The sequence below is a fragment of the Typopeltis vanoorti genome, chromosome 6 (genome assembly GCF_054136105.1).
Source record: "Typopeltis vanoorti isolate ZY-2024b chromosome 6, IOZ_Tvanoo_1.0, whole genome shotgun sequence".
Classification (NCBI taxonomy): Eukaryota; Metazoa; Arthropoda; class Arachnida; order Uropygi; family Thelyphonidae; genus Typopeltis; species Typopeltis vanoorti.
In genome coordinates, this window is record NC_143554.1 from 99,464,653 (window position 1) to 99,488,062 (window position 23,410).

At 35.2% G+C, this 23,410-nt stretch overlaps 1 protein-coding gene across 1 annotated transcript in view; it reads right to left on the reverse strand.

Annotated features, from left to right (window-relative positions):
- mRpS29 (mitochondrial ribosomal protein S29) overlaps positions 1-23,410 on the reverse strand; it is a 139,123-nt gene that overhangs the window by 16,778 nt on the left and 98,935 nt on the right. Inside the window, exons 10-11 of the mRNA XM_090395055.1 lie at positions 10,726-10,785; positions 3,000-3,092 (exon numbers count right to left, since the gene is read on the reverse strand). Of these exons, the coding sequence (XP_090251181.1) occupies positions 3,000-3,092; positions 10,726-10,785 (153 nt within the window). The remainder of the gene's footprint in view (positions 1-2,999; positions 3,093-10,725; positions 10,786-23,410) is intronic.

Below are 23,410 nucleotides of genomic sequence, written 5' to 3' on the forward strand. Positions count from 1 at the left end.
AAATAAAAAAAAAAAAAATCTGTGTGTATACAATTACAAGTTAGGAAAGATTTGCTGATTTATAGAGTACTATCTCCCACAAGGGGGGAAAGACATAGACCATCGGATCTGTTTAGGTTAGGGAAGTGAAGTAATGTGTCATATGTTTCTTTGTAAAGCCGTTCCATTAGGAACCCACTTTTGTGAATGACTTTTGTCTTGTTCCACTGAACTCTATGTCTAGTGTTGATGGCATGCTCTGCAAGACCAAACTGTTCAGGTTCAAGGTACTGGATATACAACTTGTGTTCTTCTAACTGGATCAGAGCAGATCTTCCTGTATGTCCAAAATAAGATAACCCACAAGAGCAGGGAATCTGGTAGACACCTGGATAGCTGAGATGTGGGAGCTTGTCCTTTGGAGACATGAGGAATGTGGAGATTTTTCTGACAGGCCAAAAGGCCACACAAATATTTAGTGGTTTTAACACTTTAGCTATGCATTCGCTAATGCCTTGCACATAGGGGATAGGTATATGCATAGGTTCTTCTGTATTTGAAGAGGATGCTGAAGCATGACTACTTAAAGCTCTTTTTATGAAGGAATTCTTATAACCAATGGATATGAAGGAAGAATTAATATATTGTAATTCTTTTTGTAATAGTTCTTCTGAAGAACAAAAGGAGTGGGTTCTATGAACCAGTGTTTTTATAGTACGTGCCTTTTGACTGGGATGGTGATGTGATTCAGCATGGATGTACTGGCCTGTATGAGTCTCCTTCCTATAGACTGTGAATTGTAGGTTACCATCTGGTGGCTGAAGAATTAAGAGGTCTAGAAAGGCTAACTGTTTATTTACTTCTACTTCCTGGGTGAACTGGATCCTTGGATGAAGTGCATTTATTTTTGAGAGAAACTGTTGTAATTTTTCCAAAGTGCCCTTCCATATGGCAAAAATGTTGTCCACATATCTGAACCAAAGGTTAGGTCTGGGTGTAATGTTGTCAAAGATATGTTGTTCGAAGTGCTCCATGAAGTAGTTGGCAATAGCAGGAGATATTGGATTACCCATTGCTTTTCCTTCGATTTGTTGGTATAACTGGTTTTTGAAGGAAAAATAACCGGACTTTATTACAAATTCAAATAATTTGACTATGTCTGGAGGAAATTTTTGGTGCAGTAATTCAATGCTGTCCATCAATTCCATCAATGGAACATTCGTAAATAGCAAAACAACATCTAGACTAATCATAATCTCCGAATTGTCTAGATGCAAATCGGAAATTTTATTTCTGAAATCCACTGAATTTTTTATATTCATAGCAGTTCTTCTAGTTGAAGAAGTGAGTAAATTTGACAGAAATTTTGATATTTTGTAAGTGGGACAACCTATACAGTCTACAACAGGTCTTAATGAGAATTATACAAATGATGTCCAAGAGATTTCAAGTGATGACGATGTCTGGCCACTCATAAATAAAGAACATCTACGAAATGTTCGTTTTGAAGACAGTGATGACGATTAAAATATGCACTTTATTATGTGTAATGAAATTTACATACAATTTGTAATTTTATAAGTTTATACTATATATTTGTTTCATAGTTTATTTGTTTTCTTAACTTACATGAATTACAAGAATTAAATAAAAAAATATTTTTGTTGGGTATGTCATTGTTGTTTATATAATTTAAAAAAAAAAAAAACGATTTCGGAACATAACCCTACTTTTTCTATGTGATCTGAGGCTTGCATAACGCGGTTTATATAACGTAGCATTTCTATGGAACCTAACATCCGCGTTATACAAGGGTTACCTGTATATATATTTTTATTTAAAGAAAAAAAAAAATTTTTTTTTTTTTTTAAATTTAGGAAATTTAACCTTAACCACTTAGGTGGCATTTTGTGAATATAACAGTTATTGTTTAATTAGCCTTTGTACCTGTACTGATGATGCCTGTGATACTCAGGCGAAAATTCTACGAATAAAGAATATTTTACGTGAGTTAATTCCGTTATTATAATAGTAAGTAATTAGATCTATGTAAGTCAGGGAGTGCCTGTATGTATACATGCATACCAACACTTTTGTTAGGCTTTTGGGATATTTTACTACGAATATTTTTTTTCATCTTAGCAACACCAATTATGTTGACATAGTACAATTTTTCTATGAGTTTTTGCTTCTTTTTTGGTGATTCTTCTCACTGTAATGGCACCTATTTTCATTTCTGATGAGGGTGGGTTTATTTCAATAGCTAACTTTCATTGATTGTCCTGGTTCCCTGACAAAAACAGTGGGAGCTATGTTTAACTGGATGATGTCCCAGTTGGGATGGCATTTCATCATTTATCCCTCATTTTGATTTTTGGTTGAAGCCAATAAATACAGTTGTGAACCTATACGTTATTCATTCATTTTCTTGGTATATACCTAATAATGGGGGTGCACCATGACAAGATAAAGATTGCAATTTGGGCATGAAGCCCTGGTTGATTCCCTGCATTCTTCAATGCTAGGTGGAGACTCCTCTCTGTTATCTAGCTTTACCTTAAGGTACTCCAAATTGTGTTATAATGTTAATAATAGTTACTTTATCATCCATTACTGAATTTACCATTACTGATGAAATCAATCATAACTTGCATACTTATTAACTTTATAACACACTGTACTGCATTAATTCCATCTTTATACACTATACTGTCTATATAAAAATGGTAGATCAAACTGTCCAGTCAGAGCCAAAACTGCACAATGGGCTGATATTTTAATATATTTTAAAAAATATATTTCAATATAGATAACAAGATATTTTATCTACATACCAATATGCATCAAAATACATCAAAAAGTAACAACAACAGAAACAACAAATGAATTTATAAAATCTAAACATTACTAAAATCTACAAAGGAGTTAGATTTTTTTCATTTTTAAAAATGAATTTCAACACATCAAATAATGAATCAATCAATTCCATGAATATACAATGTAGAATAATAAACAGTTACCTCCTTTTGAAACAGTGCTTTTGGGGTATATGTCTGATTCAGATATGAGTTATGTGCAATTCCATCTGCTATTAATACAATTGCTGCATTATTCTGTTGAAAACAAGAAAAAAAATTGGGATTAATGCACCTAGCTAATTATTTATTTAGTTATGAAGAAAATGATATGCTAGTTATTTTCAAAACTAAAATTAAATAGTTAATTCACTTGCTATAACAAACTACTGAAAAGTCCCAGCGACAGTTCAGTGCTGAAGAAAATTCACTATAACTTCCAATATAAAACTATTCCTTGAATCCCTACTCATTTCTACCAACTATATCATTATTTTGTTTAAAAAGTCTCCTCAACAAATCTTTTTACATATTTCGCAATATTCTCATAAAAGAATTGTAAGATTTGCCATTAAAAAAAAAGTTTAAACTGACAAAGCTAAAACAATGGAGAAAGTCATTAACAGCCAACTCCTCCACTACTTGTAGGCCCACCAGTGTCAATTAATAAGCAATCACCAGTACAGATTCTGTCAATCAAGATCAGCTAACCTTGCAACTTACATCATCTAACACTGGACATGTGACATGGAAAGGTTCAGAGAAACTTGTGCTGTCTCCCTTCACATGATTGAAGGCTTTGAAAATGTCAAGGGAGACAGCACAAGTTTGTGGCATTGTGGCCTGTTCAACAAATTGCCACTCTCTGTAATTGGATAGCCAGTTTTTTTTTCTCTCTCTCTCTCTCTCTCTGGGTCATTCTCTATGAGTTGTGGTAGATGGCTCCCTCTCTTTGAGCTTCACCATCAATGCTGGAATGCCTCAAGGCTCTGTCCTATCAACTATCCCCCCCCTCCCCTCTCTTGTTCATAAATGACCTACTCACAATCACCACCAATTTTATCCACAGCTTTGCTGATGATAGTATTCTCCATTCATCCTACTCATTTGACAAACCATGCAGTACTCTGACATCCCAGGTTACAAGATCATTTACAACCAGTGTCCAAAACATTGCTCTTCATACTATTCTTCAACGGGGCAAGGACAACCTTGTCATGTTCAATGCTACCAAAACAGTCTTGTCTTTTTTTCTCTCACAAAAGAGATCTCAGTTCACTTACCCTATCCTCAGAAACACAAATCAACAGGCAAGATCAGATCTCTCTGCTTGGACTAATGTTTATGTCCAGTCTCTCCTGGACATAAATACATCACATCAATAGCCTCCTCAGCATCCAAAAAGCTAGGCATTCTCTTTTGTTCAAAAGGATATTTTACACACACAACCAACTCCTAACTATATACAAATCCACCTGTGCCTAGAATACTGCTCACATGTTTGGGGTGGTGTACCTAAAACCTCCCTTAAAATCCTTGATGCTGTTCAGAGGCAAGCAATTAGGCTCTACTGTAGTGCTGACATGTACTACCATGGTCACTGCTCCAGTGAATTGACAACTATCTTTCCTTCACTTACAGTTGCACTTGTTAATACAAGAGCAGTAGCTGCCCAGCATCCCTTTACTGTGCAACTGCAGGCATACCAAACCTGCATCTCTCTTCTTCTTCTTTTATTCTGTCCACCTCTGTCCTCTGGAACAGCCTTCCTCATGATGTATTTCCAAACAATTACAACTTGTAGCTTTCCAAAAAAAAAAAAAAAACACTTCTATCTCAGTCATCATCTATTATTGATAAGACAAACAAACAAAAAAAAGTAATGAGTGTAGGATATGTGAAAGTGTGGATAATTCTGATAATGATCGAACATCACGTATCCTATTACTATTGGAAAATGTATACTGATCCTCAGTAAACAAAAGAAAATTTTTAGAAAATGAAGCGAAATATAACAAAAAAACAACAACAAGCAAACAAAGAAATAAATACACATAACAAGCGCAACAAATTTTATAAGATGATTTACTGTTCCTTCAACCCACATGTATTCCTGCCACATGATAACTTGGACCAACAATAATTAGAGGAAACTGTCCCAATATCAACAGAGAGAATAGTGATTATCCTTAGATAAGTAGAAAAAGTTATTTTAAGATTGAAAACATGAAAACAGCAGAAATTGACAATATCCCTTCAGAACTATTTAAAGGATGGAGAAATTGATCCACAGTTATTCTAATTCCCATTCCAGAAAAAGGAGACAGCAAAAATTACAATAATTTTTGGACAATTCAAGCCTCATCAGCCATCCAAGCAAAATATTTTTAGACAAAAAAATAAATAAATAAAATAATGAGTGTAGGATATGTGAAAGTGTGGATAATTCCGATAATGATCAAACATCATGTATCCTATTACTGTGTAAAATGTATACTGATCCTCAAGTAAACAAAATAAAATTTTTAGAAAATGAAGCAAAATATATATATATATAAAAAAAAAAAAAGAACCCAATTTTTCAGACGTCCAGGCTGGATTTAGAAAGAACACTAGTACAATAGGCACATATTTACACTCATTAGCACTGGAGAAAAATACTTAGAATATAATAAAGTAATGTGCATAATTTTATTGATCCACAAAAAGCTTTTGATTCTATTTGGAACGATGTCCTTCGGAAAATTTTACATTATGAAATAGACAGCAAAATAAATGATTGAATCTTGTGTGCTTATCTTCTTCATTAACCCTTTAACTGCTGATTTTATATTCTAATGACATTGTCCCATGTGCTGAATTAATTTTGCAAAAAATTTATAAATAAAATCAATTAAAATTCTTACTAAATGAAGAATTCCGGACAGCATCATACATTCTTGATATACACTTGTTCACTCACAAAAATGGTAATAATAGTGTTTTATAAAATTTGCATAATACTTGATTAAGCAAATTACACACATTAATTTATGTAAAATCACCAGGATCTTCTTCATCTGAAGTACACAATTCACGCCATCTACAGCTCTCCACCACAACTAGTATTTTTTGTTTGTAAATTGCGTGTGTTCTGAAGGGCCGATTTGTCTGTATGTGAGATGAAAAACCCAAGTTTCTGGGAGGAAAAACCCTGCTACCTCTGTATGAGATCGGCTAACTCACCTTCGATTGAAAAAGTCCATATATAAAGATTCCCCCCTGTCACTACGAGAATCGAACTTAGGCCTTTTCCAATCGAAGGGCACAATGTACCGTCGTTCTTCCAATTACACTACGGAGGTGCTTAATATGATTAGTTGCACCAGTTCAAATTTTTCTCTTTAGATGTCATAGAAGGACAGAAACCCAAGTCAAATAAACTTCAATCGAGTTAACTCGATCATAGCAAGGTCGCCATTTTTTTCCGCGCTCGAGTTAACTCGACCGTAGCAGTTAAAGGGTTAATGGTTTAAATCAAAAGGAAAAATTTGCCCCTCTGTTTCACTCCACACTTAAGGGATGTGGAGTGAAACAGAGGGGCAAATTAGCACCAATGTTTTCCTTGACTATGTTATAAATGAAGTCCCTCTGATATTGGAGTGAGAGAAGGAGGAAGAAGAACAAATAATCTAAAGCTTGCTGATGATATTGATCTCCAAGCAGAAAACAAATTAAATATTCAGGAAATCACCACAATGTCAGCTTATGCTCTTAAAAATATAGCTTAATCATAATTATCCAGAAATCAGAAACAATATCAAATATCTGTGCATTTGACCAAGAAGGAAGTGCAGTGAGAGTAACTGAAAAAATTCTACTTGATGATACACCTACGGAAGAAGTTGATCAGTTTAAATACCTAGGCAATGTCTTTAATATAGATGAAAGATTAAGACAGGATATTAGAACAAAAATTGCCAAAGCAACAACAGCACTCCAAAAACTAAAACCCATGGACAAAAAACAAAATTACAAACAGATTACATATTATTGACATACTAGTTAATTCTACATGAAAGTGAAACTTGGACCCTCATAAAAAAGATGAAAAGAGGTCACTAGCATTTGAAATAAGGTTATATTTAGGTGACTCCTAGATACCATACACTGATCATATCACAAATTTTGAAGTAAGACAAAGTCAGTTCTTTTGACATGACATCATAACAAACAATCAAAGGAAACAGCTCATTTGGCTTTTGTTTTCTCATTTGTTTTCTGTCCATGGGCCATATCAACAGATTTAATGGCCTCTCAATGCAAGTTCTTGAAGGACCTTATTCCAGGAAGTCGAAAAAGAAGCAAACCTAGAATAAACTGGAGAGACAATACAAAAAATTGGAGAAGTGCTTCAGAGTTGAAAGCTAAGTATCAATCAAGCTAAGTACACAAACTGACTGGAAGATTTCTGTGAGGAATATTTCCTGATATCTTCAGAATGGTCCTATTATGGACTATGGGAAGAAGAAGAATTCTTTTGAAAAAAATGGAGATATCATTAGTTTGATTTTTTTTTTTTTTAATCTGTTATATAGTGCAGCTAAAGTAGTTATGATTCTGTGTTAATTCCCAAGTATAAAATAAAGCCTAGGTATTAACAAAATAATAATAAATATTGGGTTAGCAAATAAGTTTGTTTGGTTTATGCGTTAGCACAAGTTTACACCACTTTGCCTGTTGCTATTGTTGCGTTACTGCACAATGCCATTGCACAGTTGAAAGGTGACATTTCACATAACCTTTCAGTGAATTTTCATTCGGCCTACTTTGGGTGCCTCATGAATTGACTGAGGCAAATATGACTGCTCGCATATCCATCTGTGATTTGCTGCAACGTCACCAAGAAAAACGACCCATTTTTGAAGCGGATGATTACGAGAGATGAAAAATGGGTCGTGTACGATAATGTGGTACATAAAAGATCATGGGGGGGAGGGGCACAAGAGCAAACCACCACAAACAACCTTGAAAGCGGGATTACACCCAAAGAAGATCATGCTCTCTGTGTAGTGGGATTATAAAGGTGTTGTCCACTATGAGGTGTTACCGTCAGGCAGAACGATTGATTCAACTGTCTATTGCTCACAGTTAATGCGACAGGCCCGTGCAATTAGCAAAAAACGTCCTGAATTGGGAAATTGGAAAGGAGTTGTCTTTCACCACGACAACACCAGACCCCACACATCATTAACAACCCGGAGTAAATTGTTACGTCTTGGCTGGAATGTTTTGCTGCATCCTCCATATTCACCGGACCTGGCACCTTCTGATTATCACTAATTCCGATCATTGCAGAATTCTCTGAATGGGGAAAATACTAATGAGGAGGCTGTTAAAAGACACCTGGATCAGTTTTTCGCCAGTAAATCAGTAAATCTCAGGAGTTTTATGAACATGCATAATGAAGTTAGTGGACAGATGGCAAGAGGTCATTGATAAAGAGGGCCAATATAATATAACTGACTAGTATGTATTATATATATATATTAAATAAAATGTGTTTCATCCCACTCTGAAAAACCGAATGAACTTATTTGCCAACCTAATATTATTACACACACACACTAGCAATATTTTATATATATATATATATATCAACTATTAAACAAAGTGGTTGTATTCAAATGTAACCTTAGAAAAATCTGAGAAGGTTACAACAAATTTCATTAAACTAATAATAACAGTCTTTAATTAAGGTCTATTTTGCAAAATTAATAAGCACTGATTAAATTGATTTTCTTTCATCTGCATACAGAAAGCTGGATGAATTTTGTTAAAATTCAGTTTTGGAATCCTGACAAAAATTTGTTGAGTCATCTTAATTTCTGTTTCAAATGGGCCATTTACAGAGTAAAATCAGATCTAAGTTGCATTAATCAATTATAACTTTGCTCTTATTGGATGGAATTTAATAATATTTGATATTTAGGAACTTCTATAGTTTCTTATTTTGATTTCAATTAGATTAATTTTTATTCATAGCATTAATACAGAGTAATGTGCAATTTTTAAAAGTTTTAAGTCTGATCTTGAAAAGATGTCAGAGCATGCATTACAAAAGATCATCAGTGCGAGACTATTCTGATGATATTAAGAATGGCATTAAGACACTTAAAGTTGTAGAAAGTTTAAGTTATCATGGCTAAACGAATTAGTTAAAACTGAGATTATGATATGTTTATGTATATTTTATATACGATTATATTTTAAATTGAATAAAAATATGTAACTTCTCAATTTATAATTTTGGGAATTCATTTTAAAAATTTATGGAATTTACAACTGTGTTAAAAAAAACTTTTTTATTATCCCAACGTTTCGATCTTCACATCAAGATCATCATCTGGAGCATACATCAATATACAAGACAAGCTAAGTTACATTATTAACTGTAAGCTAAAGAAACAATGATTTGATCACATGTTATTCTACTGGCATGACCTCTAGTGAAAAAAAAAAAAATATATATATATATATATAATTACATCAAGCTAAATTCTATTTACAATGACAGGAATAAACATTCTTTCAGATGGTTTTCTTTCAGAAACAATGATGTCCTATTTTTAGTATTACAATTCTTATTTTTGCTTTTAAGATACTGGATTATTTTCTACAGTCCTGTTTATAGTTGTTCTTAGTGAGGAATGTTCCGTGGGTCAAATATATACCTTTCGTATGTTTGGGATTTTTAGACCATCATTATTGTTCAGATTGGGGTGGTTGATAATAATCTCACATGCTTCCTTGAATTTTCGTTCATACCATGTTTTAGTGCGATGTAGACAGCTAGTGCTTTTCCAGTCAATTCTGTGTAAGGAATTCGGGGCATGATCAGAAAGGCCAGCTTCACCATAATTATTATATTCATTGTGTCGTTTATGTTCTTTTTGTCTGATAGGAATTGTGCGTCCTGTTTCTCCTATATATGGTATGTTGCAAGTACAATAAATCCAGTATACTCCAGGGTGGGCTAGTGGGTCTTTGGATGAGTTGAGTAAGCTTTTTAATTTTGCAGGAGGTTTAAAGGTGGCTTTGAGGTTGTATTTTCGTAGTACTCTGTTTATTTTGTCTGATATTCCTTAACTCCATAAATTTTTAAAATGAATGCTGATCACCATGTAACTCTAAAAGAAAGGATAATTTTGGGAACTTATAAAGTATGTTACGCATTTTTTTTCTCTCCCTACCCCTCCTTAAAAAATCCCTAACTCTGCTCAGGATTGTCTTGGCCAAAAAATGAAAATACCAGGAATGAACTTGACATTGTTAGCATTCAGGGATGTGTTAGTAAAGCTAATCTCAGGTAGCATGGCCACTCAAACAGAATGGGAGAGGAAAAGTTTGCAAAACAAGTGCTCTTTGCCAGGATGGCAAGAAAAGGATCCAGAGGAAAACCAAGTTCTAGGTGGATTGATACAGTAAAAGTGCTTTAGAAAAAAGAAATATAAGATGTGATAATATTGAAATGTTGACAGATAACAGGTTAATTTGGAAGAAAATTGTTGATAGGGAACTTTTTCATGTAGTACTATCATAATATCCTGTATACCCCCACTGAGGATACATATCAAGAATTTGATGATGATATGAAGATCTGTAGTAAAATTTATTGAGTCATTTCAAATTTGGTTTTAATCAGATCAGATGTGACAACATTAGACAAAACAAACTTGTGATTACAGTGCACGGGTCAAAATCACTAGGTTCAACTGCTGTAATCATGAATGATACCATTATACAAAGCTGTTATTATGAAATGCATCCTTGTCATGATTATCTGTGATCATTCCCTTAATTGTTTTATGTGTGTCAGAATAGTTTCAGAAATAAAATAAAATTTCCTTACCCAATCATTGTTTAGAAGTTTCACAAATGCTCGCACAATTCCTAAATCACTTGCAGGTGCCTGGTAAGAACAGAAATATAATTCATTATATTACAATAGCTAATTGGGCTAATTATTGATAGTAAGGATAAGAAACTATTTAAATGTAAACATCATTTACAAAAGGAGGTAAATTAGACCTTCTTTACTTAATATATTAAGCATCAATATCAACAGCAGGAAACCTGTAACACCTTCTCAAACAACAAACATTAAAATTTATTAATTCTTCAAAGATGCGATATTTTTTCCTGTGTTTCCCGTCCATTAAAGGTTGCAAACCTATAGCACATTACTTCTGTGAGGAGGATAAGGATTTTTTTTAATATCTTTTTTATTTATTTATTTATTATATAGTACAGAAACTCAGTTCTAAAAACCAAACAATTGACTTTTCTCAAGCAACTTCAGGTCTTGAATAAGTGGGCAGTGGTCTTACATTGGGCAATGAAATTCATCTACCACCTAAAGACAATCAGAAACATCTAAGCCAGTGTTTCCCAACATGAGGTGTATGCTCCACAGGGGGACAATTAGAAAATGACGTTGCATTCATCACTCTTCTTCTTCTTCTTCTGCAGCTTCTCCCACTTAAGTGGGGTCACTGTTTGTTATGAGTCTCATCCACACCTTCCTGTCTTGGGCTGTCACCACATCCAAGTTCTTCATCTTCAAGTCCTCTTCTACCAGCTCCCTCCATCTCTTCTTTGGCCGCCCACGCTTCCGCCTTCCTTGCACATCCATCTGCATGACCCTTCTTCTCACATATTCGTCCTCCCTCTTCATCACATGACCAAACCATCTCAACCTTGCCTCCTGTATTTTCGCTCCTAAGTTCGTAACTTTCACTGTTTCCCTGACATAGTCATTTCTCAGATGATCCTTTCTGGTCACACCGCACATCTACCTAAGCATTCTCATCTCTGCTACTTCCATCCTGCTAATGTTATTTTTCCTCAGGGCCACAGTTTCTATAGCATATGTCATAGCTGGCCTCACTACTGTCCTATAAATTTTGCCTTTCAGATTGATCGGCACCCTCTTATCACATAACACTCCAGCCATCTCCCTCCAGTTCCTCCAACCCGCTTGTATCCTGCATCCCACTTCCTTCTCAGCTCCTCCATCTTCTTCCACTGTTGAACCTAAGTATCTAAAGTCTCTCACCTTCCTGATGACATTTCCTTCCACCTCCAGATCTGTCTCCTGGCCACCGCGCAACACATATACTCTGTCTTACTTCTGCTCAGTCTCATACCTCTCTTCCAGTACTTTTCTCCATCTTTCCAGTTTAGTTTCCACTTCTTCTCTTGAATCTACACACAGCAAGATGTCATCTGCATACAACATTGTCCAAGGTGCATCTTCTCTCACATCCTCTGTTACCACCTCCATCACAATATTAAACAGAAACGGACTTAATGCTGACCCTTGATGCAAGCCAACTGTTACTTGAAAACTTTCTGTCTGTCCCAAACAGGTCCAAACACTTGTTTTCACATTTCTGTACATTTCCCGCACCAACCTGACATATTTCTCCGGCACCTTCTTCTCCCTCAGACACCTCCAGACTTCTTGCCTTGGCACTCTATCGTATGCTTTCTCCAGATCAATAAATACCAGATGTAGCTCCCTTTGTTTCTCTCGATATTTTTCCATCATGTGTCGTAACCCAAAGATAGCATCTGTTGTTGATCTACCAGGCATGAAGCCAAATTGTTCCTTTGCAATCTCCACCTCCTCCCTCAATCTACCATCAAGAACCCTTTCTAGGATCTTCATTGTGTGGGACATCAACTTTATTCCTCTGTAATTTTTACAGTCTTGTGCATCCCCTTTACCCTTGTAGATGGGAACAAGAGTACTCTCCCTCCATTCCTCGGGTATATTTTCCTGTTGGCAAACTTTCATGAACAGGTCCCACAGCAGGTCAATTCCCTCTTCCCCCAGTGCCTTCCATGCCTCCACTGGAATTCTGTCGGGGCCCCACCGCTTTTCCATTCCTCATCCTCTTCATGGCCTCCGTCACTTCCATTCTACTGATGTTCTGCACCATCCCCTCAGAAGGCTGCCCATCTCCTCTGTGAGTCCTTGCATTTTCCTCATTCAAAAGTCCCTCAAAGTATATTTTCCATCTGTTTCTTATTTCCACATCCCTCCATAATACTCTTCCTTCAGCATCTTTGATCTGCCTCACATGTAAGATGTCCTTAGCTGCTTTATTTCTACATTTTGCTAGTTGGTAAATTTTTCTCTGTCCTTCCTTTGTTTCTAATTGAGCATACAGATCTTGATATGCCATGGCCTTCGCCTGTGCCACAACTCTCTTGGCTTCTTGCTTTCTCTCTTTGTACACCTCTCTGTCCTCTTCCACTCTTGACTCATCCCACTTCTGCTTTGCCTTCCTCTTAGCTGTCACTGCCACTTGTACATCATTATTCCACCACCAACCCTCCTTCTGCTCTCTAATCTTTCCAGATGTCTCACCAAGCACCTCGATTGCACAGCTCAGGATTACTTTTGAATTATGTTTCCACCAATCTTGTACACTTTCCAGTCCATCCGAAATACTCTCTAACACTCTCTCTCCCTAAAACGATTCCTCACACTCTCCTCTTTTAAGCAAAACCACTTAATTGTCTTCATCCCATGGCAACCAGAAGTTCTTATCTTCGATCTTATTTTAAAGTCTGCGCACAGCAGTCGGTGTTGTTGTGCTACTTGATCTGTTGGAATTACTTTACAATTTGTCACAACCTTAAGATGTTTTCTTCTAGTCAAAATGTAGTCAATTTGTGAGCTGTTGTTACCACTTCTAAATGTTATCAAATGTTCTTCCCTCTTGAAGAAAAACGAGTTCACAATTGCCAGATCAAACGCTACTGCAAAGTCCACAACCCTCTCTCCTTCCTGGTTCATCATTCCCACTCCGTGGCCACCATGCACCCTTTCACAGTCTCTATTCTGTCTTTCTATGTGCCCATTCAAGTCTCCTCCGACAATCACCATCTCATTTTCTTCCAATTCCCTCATTTCTTCATCTAACACGTTCCAGAACTCATCTTTTTCCTCTGCTGTACAACCAACTTGTGGGGCATATACACATAATACGACCACCCGCTCTTCTCCAAGACCCAATTTCATTCGCATGATCCTGTCGTTCCTTCTACCCCACGTCCAGTATTTCACCCTTCATTCTGCCACACACCACAATTCCTACACCATTTCTTCCCTCGTTATTCGCTCCAGAGTAGAACATCACTGATATACTCAAAAAAACTCACCATTGTCGGCGATAAATTGTCGATGTTGCAACCCTAAGTTTCCGAGAAAAAAAGCTGAAATCACTAGTACAGCAGTCAACATAAATATAGTATCAAGAAGAACTCTCAGAAAAGCAAAATGATGAGTCTATTAAAAATTTATTTAACATAAAAGGAACAATGGCATGGTTTTCTGACGAGACGGAAATGAAATACCGAAATTCAACTAGTTTTGCAAAAAAAATACTGTTGTCCTTCCCATCATCATATTTAGTTGAATGTGGCTTTAGTGCTGTAAATGACTTGCTACTGAAAAGAAGAAATCATCTGGATATCACAAACCATGGTGATTTGAGATTGAAAATGACTAAATTAGTACCTCAAATAAAAACTCTTTGCAGCAGACATCAAGCTCAAGGATTGCATTAACTTGGATTTTATTTTCCCGAGTTTCGATTTATGTTTTATAATATACAAAGTGTAATATAAAATTTATATTCATTGTCAAATTAAAAACAGTTTTACCTATGTTCCTTTTTTATTTAAAGTACATTTTATATTATACTTTTTCAGAACTTGGCTGACTAGTATGCTAGAGGGGGGGGGGGATGGGCATCAAAATCTTTGAGGCATTGAGGTGGGGCATGATCCAAAAAACGTTGGGAAACAGATCTAAGCTCATGATGGGATTCAAACGTGTGGCCTGTTAGGTGGAGAGCAGGTATTGTTAACCACTTGCCCAACCAGACTGGAAAATTAATCTAGTAACAAGGATACTTTGCATACAATGCAAAAGAGGGGAAAAAGAGGTTTAGATTATATTAATATTAGTTTCATTCTCTTCCTCTCTTTGTTCTTTTGAATGTGTATCCTATCATGAAAATTTATAAACCTGTAGTGCATTAGTACCATAGATGAACTATAGAATTAGATAATTCATGGACTCTGATTTAGAGACCAAACATGAAACTCTTTTAAGCCACTTGAAGGCTTTCAGTATGTGGGACAATAGTTTCACAATGAGCACTGAAATTACTCTAAATTCTACAACTTAAAGACATTCAAAAAAATCATGGGATTTACACACAACCTACTGATTGGAGCTGACTACTCAATAAACAAAGTAGTCAACTTGTTGATGTAAGCAACAACTTACTATATAAATAATAAGTATCTATACAAATTTAGAATTGTTTATAAAAACAACTGTTCAAATGTATAAAAATAATCAGTAAAATATGTTGTAAGTTAAACTAGTAATTTCATGTGTGTGTGTGTGTATATGTAAATGACTAATTAGGCATTCATTTCATTTGATCCAGATCTGTTCTTAGTTTATTATGATTAAACTAAGAACAGATCTGGATCAACTGAGATTAATTAGGTATTCTTCTCAGCTGATCCAGATCTGTTCTTAGTTTAATCATAATGATAATGAAAGCATCATGAGCAAGAAATCACCATTTAACAATCCATGCTGTAACATCAAAATTGCAAGATCAAGAATTGTGTTAAATGCAGTAAAAACTGAGACATGTTTAGATTTCCATGTTTTCCCACTTGCAAATCTACACAATTAACAATTCGTCCTTTCACAGGTTACATAAAAAACAATTAATATAACAGTTTTCAAATAACATAAATAATTCATGTTAAGGTAGGGTTATCTTTCTCTGTTAATAACTAAATACCTGTGACAAAGTCTAAATTGCTATATATATATATTAGTCTTTCAGATAACTGCTTCCCAAAAGCAAGAAATAGACATAGAATCAGTGTTAGTGAGATCTGGCTGACATAGAAAGTCCTCACACGATTCTTTAAATAATCTTGTAAATTTGTAAGGACTATGATGTAAGCAGGTCATATCATATCATTGGTGATTTGTGTTAATGCCATGATCTCCTAGTCCAGACTCAATAAGTTTATGAAAGAAGATGTAATTCCTAAATTAATACAGTATGATGTTGTAGATGCATAAGATTAATGATCAGAGAGGTGAAAGCAACCAATAAGACCTGTAAAGTTATGTATGACTTTTGGAATTTAAAATTTACTGCATCAAATAGGCAAGAATTTCGTATATATTCTCATGGAATGTATCAGATATTACGATAGTTCAACACAACATTTCATGACTAGTTTCCAAATCTATTATTTGTCAGGTCTCCAATTTGATTAGCTCTTACATTTTGATCTTCTAAAACAGTTGCAACTGCACATCAAGTTGCCTACAGGTCATCTTGGGGCTTTTTCCTGTCATTTTTCCTTCAAACACTCTCCTAATCTTTAATCTCCTGTTATGTTCAAGTAACCACATAACCTTAGATCAGCTCTGCTTTATCACACTCTGGATTCTCTGATATTCGAAAAAATTCATGAATTTTACTGTATCAAATTACATAATTTTTTAACAAAGCAAATGTTCAGGCATTTTTAAGTTGGAAGATTTGATTTGTACAATGATGGTTACAGTTGTTGGGATTGGAGTGATGTGACAATGAAGATATCTTACGAGCTATCACACTAGAATCAGTGTCTTCAGGCATTTGTTTAGATGACTATTACTTTATATGCATATATATTCTTGTGAAAAATTATTTACAATTTTACATTTGTCAAGAATGTTTGTCATCACTTGCAGTTATATTGAATGAAAAGGAAATATATTTTTGCATCTACAAATTACTTTAATTTGTTAATTCAAAATGTGATATGAACATATGCACACTGAAGGAAAAAAATGTGTTTTTTTTTATCCACAAAATTTCTATGCTCCCCTACTCCCCAAGAAATTTTGGAGCATTGCATTTGTATCTTGCACAGGGCACCACAAAATATGGAGCTGGTCCTGATGCTTACAAATACTCATCTTCAATCACCACTTTAAACCAAGAAATCACACACCTAAAAGATATCTTCTGTTTTTGCCAAATATCCTCAAGCAACTAATAGACTATGCCTGTCACTCAACCTGAAATTATGTATTCTTCTTCCTTAAAGAAACTTATCTAAATGCTACACTGTTATTGTTTTATATTCTTACATATCTAAAACATCTACAAACCATCAAACATACCTTCAAATATCCCAATTACAAAATTATCTTAACTGCCAGCAATAATCTACAAAACTTACTAAAAACATGGAACCAGAATAGCTCCTACTGATGTATTACTATGCATAGTGTAGTTTACAAGTTTAACTGTCAATCAGGATGTGATCCCTGCCACACTAGATTCATTATCCATTCTTTAGGATCACATTTAATTGAACATCACTGAGATTGCAATATTCCCATGCCAAACTATTTACATTCTGCTGCAAGGAAAAAAGATATACAAAAGCACACTAATAATATCAGCAGAAACCCCACTACTGAAATAGCATTACATGCAATAAAATCAAAATACACCCTTCAAATCAAAAAGATTACTATTATGGATTTCCAAGAAAATGAAATCAAATTATGTTGCAACAAATCTCCAGCAATAAGAACCACTAATAAGATAAACTATACCCTGCTACTCTCAAACTAATTTGACTCCTCTTAATACATAATTTTCTGAACCACATGGCAAGCTCATGACTAGATTTAAATCTGAAGATGAGTCCCACAAATGTCCAGCACACTGTCATGCAGCTGGTTTTGTATATAGCGCAAGTTTTTCTTTGTTCTTTAATGTTTTAAGTTCTTAAACTTTTTAATTCTTAACTTTAAAACTCCACAGTCCATTTGAATCGTTATCCTCTTTGTCATTTATTCTATTCATGGCTCATTTTGGATATTGGGTATATATTTCTACTTTCATATATTTGTTCTTCATCCACAGCATTTTTCCAAATGTTCATTTTTGTTTCAATCAAGCCTGGCACCAAATACCATGTCCTCACTACCCTCAAAAAATACATACCCAAGATAAACCACATCCTGTAGGTTATCTGTTCATAAACTACAGGGTTTGCTGGTTGAGTGGGCCTCCCATGATGAGTCTGTTGACTCCATGGAAGTTATCAAACAATAATAATAATAATAACAACAAAAATAACACAATATGTCTTATTAAAAACCAAGTTACATCTGTTTACAGAGCTATTATGCCAACCTTCTTCCATGAACCTCCAAGCAATCTCAATATATGTACACATATATACTCTTTAGCATTCCTTCTGGATATTTTCTACTATTGTTCTATCCTTTGTTATCTCAGTGAATAATTTTTCAAAATAATTGCTCCGGACATCCAAAATATACAATCTTCAATTTTCATATCATCTTTATGATATCTGATTCCTTCTTTAGTATTCTTTCCTTCATTTTTAAACTCTTAGTAGCTTGCAAAAAAACACTTTTGCTACATTCATGATATTTATTTTTGATATTCTTCCCAAAATCTTATGCCAATCTTTGTTTACCTAGTTTTAAACATAACTTAGCATTTTTACATTTTTCATCTATGCTATCTTAGGAACACACAATAATTTACTAACTTGGAACTTTTTATACGATTCTTTCTTCTTATGGACTGCTTCTGTAAATTTTTTGTGTCCACCATATAGTTCTTATTTTTCTATCTTCACAAATAACTTTATCACAAGCCTCCCTGGTTGATCAATATTTTCTTTAGATTTTGTCATATGGGAGCTAATGATGTAAACAGGTGTTGATTGTACACATAGGCAGGCAATTATGGAAAAATATAGGTGATAACAAAAAATTAGTTGATGATGTAATAAACATTAATTCATGGGTGATATTGATATAAATTTAGAATTGTTTATAAACATATCTGGTGAAGCATGTAAGATAACCAGTTAAGTATAAAGTGTACTGCAAGTTAAATTATAAATTTTATGTAAGAATACATGTCTATGTATTCATCTTGGCCAATTTCAATCTGCTCTAAGTTTATTTTTAAAAAAATGATAAAAGCACTATAGAAAATCATTATGGAAACTGAACGTGTTGTACAACACATCATGTAGCATGATTAGGATGAACTGATAGTATCCTCAATTTATTTATTTATTTGCTTTTTGTGTTGTTGTTTTTTACTCTGACACCACAGTCAATCATAAGTGACACAGTTAACTGTTATGCTGAACCTACTACACCCAGTACTTTTATTCCATTCACCTCAGTTCTGTGGAGTAGCCTTCCCCATGAAGCATTCCCAAGGACTACAATTGCCTATAATCAGCTCTTCAAGAGAAATATTAACAGATTGCTTTGCTCTTGACCCCAGCACACACAATATTTATTTACTACAGGCTTGAAAACTCTTATGTGAAGTAACACAGACACACACAATAAAATTACTTGTGAAATGGTGTCAGCCTCAAGTCTACATAGTCAACTCTCAATATAGTAAAATACTGTTATAGTCAATTAACTCACAAATAACTATAAAAGCCTTGAGCATAACTCATAGTGACAGAAAATAAAGAAGGTAAGTAAAGAGCCAAGAGAGTAAATATTTTCTCATAATGTAAAACGCAGCTCCTAGGAGATGTATTACTGTTTTACATTATGAGGAATGTCACTACCCAGACCGGTTTCGACCTTTATTGAGGTCTCATCAGTGAGTAGGTAGACCTGGATAATACAAAGGTTTAAGTGAACCAAACTTACCAAACATAGTGATGGAGCTTGCTTCACCTTTGCTCCGAGTTGCCCTAGAGTTGTACTACCAAGTGTTGACTTACGCTGGGACTTGCCGAAAGTTCTTCGGCATGAGACTCTCAGATTTCAATCTCCTAGTTTCTTATCCGACTTTAAAATAATGAGGGATTTATTATTCCCTTAACTTAAAGAAGGTAAGTGTTCATTTTCCATTCAGTTGCATCTGAATTGCTGATCTGGATGGACAGTAAGTCCAATTTACTTAAAAAAAAAAAAAAAAAAAACGATTTGGATCCAAGGCCTTCTGATTAATGGCAATATATACTTTTAAGATCTCCTTTTATAATCATAGAACATAAATCATTCCCTTATTCTCACATAGTGAATTGTTAATTTGTAGATAGGCTTATATGTTGATTACTCATAATTATTATTTTTTAGGAAATAACAATGTATACTAAAATATTAATTATAAAAGACTTTAATTAATGCTTTCCTATATTTTGGCAACATTACATTGTCATCATCAAGGACTCTAGGCCGGAATTTAGTTGCCTTCTTCTGCCTCATTTGCCCAGTGCTAGTGCCTGCGTGCACATATTGTTTTTTTGTGATCCCTGATGATGGCAATGTAACATTACTGAGATATAGGAAAGGTATTAATTAAAGTCTTTTATAATTAATATTTTAGTATACGTTATTTCCTGAAAAAAAGAATAGTTACTGAATTTTTATACAAATTACTGAATATTATTAATATATAATAGTCAGTCTATCAGACTGCAATATTTTATTTCTTAGCAAAATTCTGCAGAAATAATTGCTCAAAATAAATTCTTATAAGGTCTAATTTAAAATGTAATGCTTTTTGATTTTCATAGTTTTGTAACCTCCATGAAGTTTTTTTCTTAATTTGGACTGTTTATCTCATTCCAAACTACCACGATGAGCATGAATGTCATTTTATCTCAGAGTAGGAAAGATAACCGTAAATTGTCTTTTAACAGCGCAGTCTTCTTTATGCCACACAAATGGAATGCAAAAAATAGTCCCATCTCTTCTTCATTTCGGTTATCAAACAACTCCTTTACTTGTTTTTATTGAATAATGATAAATTTTTTTTTTATATCACTTATGATCTTGAGACTAGAAAAACTTCCCTGCAGCAGTGTTTTGAACAATGAAAGAGAATGCTTCTTGGGTGTCTTCTCTCTTTCTCCTCATAAACTGGCTCATTTCAGGTAATGTCCACTTAATTAGACTATTAACCCATCAGCCATTGAAATCACAGATGAAAAATTCATTTTCATAGGAATCTTGTTACATATTTCAGTCATAAAGTCTTATTGCAAACTTTCAAAATAAATCCTCTGGACTGTTCTTAGTTTTTCTCATTACTTAAGTACTAACATACTCAATCTAGCTCTTAAGCTCTTGTCAATCTCCTCGCTGCACATGTACAGTTGTTCAACCATACACCAAGCATTATAGTGAAACAAAAATATCTTTTACAACAAATAACTGACATTACTGTCCAGTTAGCAAATTCCATGAACTAAATAAAGACCATGATTTAGTTTGCAAATTATAATTATTTTTACATTGAGATTCATAATAAAAAAAAATTCTCTGTGAAGGAACATGCTATGATTGGGTTTTATTCTTGCCAATTCATCCTTGTAGCTATCAGAGTCCACGCGGTTAGCCGAGTGGCTATGCGCTTCGCAACCATATGCCTGGGAAAGAAGTGTCCTGGGTTCGATTCCCGTTGCCGATGTGAGGAGTTTAAGGGTCTTTCTCAGACATAGCCAAATCAGCCGGTCTTGGGCGTGTTTTTCTCTCCTGTTTATCTGGAGTTTTTCCTCCCACAAGCAGGCAAACTGGCCCCGTGAACACACACATCTAGAGACATGGAACACACCAGGAGGCATAGGGCTAGCCACCTTATCCTCGGGACAGGTACGGCTTAGGACTAAGGATAGCCCTGTAACAGGCCACTAAGCCTAATACGTGAGGGGAAGAAGCTATCAGAGAACTAAGACTAGTGCATTATGAAATGTTAAAAAGCTGTGGTAGAAGAGTCATATTTGAAACAACTACTTCCTTCCTTGAGAGTGCATGTAAAGTTTAATTCATTTTTCAGTGCATCAAATGATAAAAAATAAAAAAAAATGAGAAAGGGTTATGTTGGTTGACTGCAAATCAGCTAAAATTAATAACTATAAATTAAATGAGTGCACATTTAGATTAGTCAAGGTGCTCTTAGGAAGAATGAATTCTTTATGTGTGTATGCACATATATGGTGTGTGTGTGTGTGTGTGTGTGTGTGTGTGTGTGTGTGTGTGTGTGTGTGTGTGTGTGTGTGCATGCGTGCACACACACACCACTTGGAAAGAAATCAATGGATACCATAGTGTCAGGAACAAACAGCCATGGCACCCACCTTAATAAGATGTAGGACCTCCTTTTGCTGCAATCCTACAGGGCATATTTTCCACAAGTGTATGATAGTGATCGATGGGAATTTTTGACCATTCTTCCTGTATGCATGTAATGAGGTCCTGGATCATTGTGAAGAAGACATCCCTTGAATTTACCTGACGCTCTAGTTTATCCTATAGATGTTCACTAGGGTTGAGATTAGGGTTCTGTGGAGGTCAGCCAAGTGTGGTGATATTTATATTTACAAACCACGCAGGTACAGCAGCAGCCTTATGACATGATGGTGCATTGTCTTGCTGAAAGAAACACCGGTCAGTTCTGTAGAAACACAACAAAGCAGGAGGCACTGCTGAGACTTGTGCATTGCGCATGCAGGTTGAATGTTCAGATGCCTCTTGGAGTTCAATGTTCATGGTACCACAAAAAGAGGTCCGAGGCCAAACCAGGAAAAACAGGACCATACCATCACACTGCCACCTCCAAATGTCATCGTTGGGGGGTTATGCACTCTGGTAAGAGGCATTTACCGGGCATCCACCACATCCATCCATCTACTCGGTAAAGGGTGTAGCATGATTTGTCACTCCGTAACACAGCTTCAAAAGCTTCCACTTACCACTATAATGCTCTTTGCACTGAAGACAAAGCTGTATGTTGGTTCAGGTAATGTGGGGATTGAACATTGCAGTCCTATGAAATCCATGTCGTGAGCTTCAGTTCTGAATGTTTTTGTACAGATTTGTGTTTCAGCCCAGAGCTCCACACATATCCGTCATAGAACCTTGGAGTCATGTTTGGTAAGCATAGTTGGTGGGTCATCCACTGCAGATAGCACTTGCAGCTGACTTTCTGCACTTCCATCTCAGTATGGTATCACTGACTGTTGACCCGGGATGGCCCAATGTGTCAACAATTCCAAACAGATAGGCCTGCAAAATGGCATCCAATCACAATTCTCTTTCAAACTCCCCAGTTCTCTTCTCACAGTCATTTCACCCACACACAGTTATGCTGACTTGGGAACATCATATTCCTCCAATTTATACCAGCTACAAACACAAGACTCGTTACATGGCACAATACACCTTGCCCATGGAGTATCCGTTGACTTTGTTCCTAGCAGTGTGTGTGTGTGTGTGTGTGTGTGTGTGTGTGTGAGAGAGAGCATACATTTTTTTTTTTTTTTGGATATTGTTTAAGCATTCCTCATGCTGTGTTGCAGTGTTAAAGACAACCTTGCCTGCTGATCTGCCTATAACTATACAAGGCAGTACACCCATCATTTCATATTACCATGCTGATTAACAGTTTCATTGG